Below are 4,427 nucleotides of genomic sequence, written 5' to 3' on the forward strand. Positions count from 1 at the left end.
GTGCTGGGGAGGTTAAAGGGGAGGTACTGGGGACCATAGGGGGTCTTTGGGGTGCTGGGGGGACAGGCAGGTGAGCATTGAGGTGCTAGGGGTGTCAATGGGGTCACTGGGGTTTTGGGGGGATCACTGGAGTGGGGGCTGGCTGCAGGGGGGCTGCCCAGAACCCCCCTCCCAGCACAGCGTGTCGGGGTCAGAGGGACCCTGGGGTGGGCGCTCTGGGGTGACCGAGGTGCCTCCCCCTCCTCCCCCACCCCCCTGTTCCCCCCCTTCACCGGGATGCTGGGGAGGGCAGCAGGGCCCCCCACTCAGCCCAGGGGATCCCACAGCAGTGTCACCCCATCCCCAAGCCATCCCACCCCAGCAAGGGGTCCCATCCTGGGGACACCCCTTGGAGTCCCCCCAAACCGGGTGAAGGTTGCACAGGCACAAGGGAAACACGTTTATTGTGGCCAAGGCATCAGTGGGCATTGCCCAGTGCGGGGGGGGAGCGTCCAGGGTGGGGGCATGGGACACTCGGGCAGGGCTGGCATGGGGACGTGGGGGGGGCACCGCCTTTTTGGGGTGTCAGAGCCCCCGGGTCCCACCCCCTGTCGGGGAGGGGGCTCTGTTTGCAGCTGTGGGTTGCAGGGGGTGTCATAATTGTGTTGGGGTTCCCCAAGGGGTGACACACCCCCGGTGTCCCCCTGGGGGTGGCACATGCTCCCCGGGGGACTCATGCTTGGCCATGCACATGCCAAGGGGGGTGGGGGAATGGGGGGGCCGCAGGACGGGGGGCTCTGCCTGGTGCTGCCGTTCCTGGGGGCTCACGGTTGCCACTGTCACTGTCCCTCAGTCCTCCAGTGCCTGGTGGGGCTGATGCCCTGCAGTTGGTGGCCATGGTGTTCTCACAGAGACTTGTCCCTGTAGTCCTGTGGTGACCTCGGCAGGGGCCAGCAGCGATGCTCAGTCCTGAGGGGCAATGGTAGGACCCCCAAAAACGAGAGACACAGTGGTGGGAGTCTGATCATCCCTCCTGCCCAGGGAAGGTCACAGCAGAAGATTGTCCCCATGGTGTGTCCCCTCACACTCTTGTCCACTGCAGTCCCCTGGTGACCTTGGCAGGGGCCAAGATGATGCTCAGTCCTGAGGGGTGATGGTGGGATCCCCAAAAGCTGGGCATGCGGTGATGGGGGTCCAGCCACCCCTCCTGTCTGGGGACAGCTCGCAGTGGGGACACAGGATGTCCCTGGGGACTCCCCATGGTGTGTTCCCTCACACCCTTGTCTCTCGCAGTCCCTCAGCGATCTCGGCAGGGGCCAGGGATGATGCTCAGTCCTGGGGGGCGATGGTGGGATCCCCAAAAGCTGGGACATGGTGGTAGGGGTCCCATGGTGTGTCCTTGCACATCCTTGTCCCTTGCAGTTGCGCAGTGACCTCGGTGGGGGCCAGCAGTGATGCTCCATCCTGGGGGACAATGGCGTTGCCCCCAAGTTGGGGACAGGACAGTAGGGGTCCAGCCACCCCTTCTGCCCATGGCATGTCCGTGGGGAACAAGTCACAGCAGCAGTAGCAATACAGGGTGGACTGTCCCCATGGTGTGTCCCCTCACACCGTTGTCCATCACGGTCCCTCTGTGATCTCAGTGGGGGTGTGGGACAATGCTCAGTCCTGGGGGTTGATGACGGGACCCCCAAAAGCTGAGGCCATGGTGGTGGGGGTCCAGCCACCTCTCCTGCCCAGGGACAGGTCTCGGTGGGAGACTGTACCCATAGTGTGTGTCACTTCTTTGTCCCTCACTGTCCCATGGTGTCAGTGACCTTGGTGGGGGCCAGCAGTGACGCTCAGTCCTGGGGTGTGATGGTGTGACCCCCCAAGCTGGGGACACAGAAGTGGGGGTCTGGCCACCCCTCCTGCACAGGGACAGCTTGCAGTGGCTGACACGGGGCGTCCCTGGGGACTGTCCCCACAGTGTCCCCTCACACCACGATGGGCGTGTCGGAAAAGACGGAACTCACCGAATCTGGATCCGACACCTTCCTCTGCACCTTGGGACCCTGCCGGGTGGGCAGCGGAGGGGTCCCCCCACCCTTGAACCTGCCATTCTGCCCTGTGCCAGCACTGGAGGCCATGTGGGATCCGCAGGGCTCCCCGGTGCCCCCGGCGTGGTTGGGGGTGGTGCTCAGCACGGAGGAGTTGATGCTGTCATCGCGTGGTGCCGGCGGCTTCTCGGTGCCACGGCAGCAGCAGCAGCGGCACGGAGTGAGGTACAGGTAGATGAGCACCAGCACCACACTCAGGATGCAGCCCACCAGGGTGGTGTAGGCCGTGTTCAGGGTGTCGTGGGGGCCGTGCAGGGTGAAGTTGTGCACCAGCAGCTCCACGTAGAGGGTCTCGTTGAGGAGGGGTCCGGCCACCCAGCAGGAGTAAGTGCCGGCATCCTCAGGGCGCAGCGCCCGCAGCTGAAGGCTGCCGTTGGCCAGCAGGACCACGCTGCCATTGCCCCCTTCCCCCAGCACCCGCTCCCCGCCCGGTGTCACCCAGTGCCGGCTGCGCACGCCCTGCCACCGGCTGTCACAGCCCAGCGTCACGCTGTCCCCGAGGTGCGCCTCCAGCACCGCCTCCCGTGCCTTGCTGCAGTTGAGAGGCTGCTTGCCTGCCAGGTCCAGGATCTTGACGAGAGTGGTCGCTCCGGGCAGGAAGCAGCGCAGCTCCTCCTGGAAATCCTCCACGGCGCTGAGGTGGCGGCGGCGGCCGCGGTCCAGCAGCTGGAAGAGCAGGCAGTCGCAGGCCAGGGGGTTGTTGTGCAGGTAGAGGCGGTCGCGCAGCCAGGCAGGCAGCGCCTGCAGCTCGCCCGCGGGCACGGCCCGCAGCCGGTTGGCCGACAGGTCCAGCAGCGCCAGCTGCGGCAGCCGGGAGCCCTCCCGGAGCAGCTCCAGCGGGAAGCGGGCGATGCGGTTCTGTCCCAGGTAGAGCTTGCGCAGCCGGCCCAGGTTCTCGAAGGCCGTGCGATCCACCGTGCTGATCTCGTTGTTGTAGAGCAGCAGCACCTCCAGCTCGCCCAGGTCGCTGAACAGGTTCTCGTCCAGCGTCCGCAGGCGATTAGAGGACAGGTCGAGGTGGCGCAGGCGGGGCACGTGGGTGAAGGCCTCGGTGGACACGAAGGCCAGCCCGTTGTGGCTCAGCAGCAGCGCGTGCAGGTGTGGCAGCCGCGCCGGTGCCCAGTCTGCGCGCAGCCGTGTCACGTTGTTGTGACTCAAGTCCAGCACGGCGGTGAAGCGCGGCAGCGGCACCGGCACCGTGCTCAGGTTGGCCTGCGAGCAGCTCAGCAGGTTGGAGGCGCAGACGCAGCGCGGGGGGCAGCTCCCTCCTACAGACCCCCATGGGGACAGCAGGGACAGCGCCAGCAGCAGGGACAGCGGCTCCATGGGGACACGCATGGCCACACACGGGTGACAGGATGGTGGCATGATGGTGATAGCAGCGTGGAGAGTGGGAGGAGGCTTCAGTCACATGGTGTCACGATGTGGAGTGGCTTGGTCACCCAGTGTCACAACACAGGGTGGCTTCAGTCACAGTGTCACGGCAGGTACAGGGCTCAGGGCTCACCCAGAGCTACAGTCCAGGGTGGCTTTCAGTCACACAGTGTCATGGCAGGCACCAGGCTGAGGGTTCACCAGGTCATGGTACAAAGTGGCTTGGTCACTTGGTATCACAGTCCGAGGTGGCTTTGGTCACTCAGTGGCAGGTGCCAGGCTGGTTGATCACTTGTTATCACAGTCCAGGGTGGCTTTGGTCCGCCAGTGTCACAGCATGTGCCAGGCTCAGGGCTCACACAGTGTCGACAGTCCAGGATGGCTTCAGTCACGTGGTGTCACGGCTCACCCAGAGTCACAGCACATGCCAGGCGCAGGGTCCACTGTGTCACAGCACACGCCGATCTGGCTGCTCACCTGCTTGGTGTCACAGTGTTGAGGGGGGCTGTCACCAAGTGCCGTGCTGTGCACCAGTGTCATTGCCTGCTGTAGCTGTGATCTCCCGGTATCACGACATGGAATGGCTCTCAGTGGTCCCTCAGTGTCACTGCGTGGGGGGGGTTCGGTTCCCTGGTGTCACAGGGCACCCAGGTCACGGTGCGGGGTGGCTCTGTCTCCGCTGTCACGACATGTCCCCACTGTCACGGCTCGCCCGGGGCACCTCAGGCCCGGGGCTCCTGCCCGCTCCCCCGGCCAGGATCCCCCGCCCGCCCGGTCCGGGCCGTGCTGCGGGCAGAGCGGCGGAGGATGCTCGCTCCCTCCCTCCCCTCCTCCTCCCCGGGCGTTGCCGGCGCTGGGCTCGGGCCTGGTCCGGGAATGGGGTCGGAGCGTTACCGGGCCCGGTGCGGCGGCGACCGGGCAGGGTCGGGCCCAGACGAACCGAACCGAACAGAGTCAAGCGGAGCCGAACCGAAA

General features: G+C 65.8%; 1 protein-coding gene across 1 annotated transcript; it reads right to left on the reverse strand.

The window, feature by feature from the left end:
- Nucleotides 1-425: 425 nt before the first annotated feature.
- AMIGO1 (adhesion molecule with Ig like domain 1) lies at nucleotides 426-4,227 on the reverse strand. Its single transcript, XM_014872838.2, has one exon. The coding sequence runs from the start codon at nucleotides 3,444-3,446 to the stop codon at nucleotides 1,956-1,958; it is 1,491 nt and encodes a 496-aa protein (XP_014728324.2). The 5' UTR covers nucleotides 3,447-4,227; the 3' UTR covers nucleotides 426-1,955.
- Nucleotides 4,228-4,427: the final 200 nt, after the last annotated feature.

Source organism: Sturnus vulgaris, chromosome 29 (genome assembly GCF_052056855.1).
Source record: "Sturnus vulgaris isolate bStuVul1 chromosome 29, bStuVul1.hap1, whole genome shotgun sequence".
In the NCBI taxonomy this organism is placed as follows: domain Eukaryota; kingdom Metazoa; phylum Chordata; class Aves; order Passeriformes; family Sturnidae; genus Sturnus; species Sturnus vulgaris.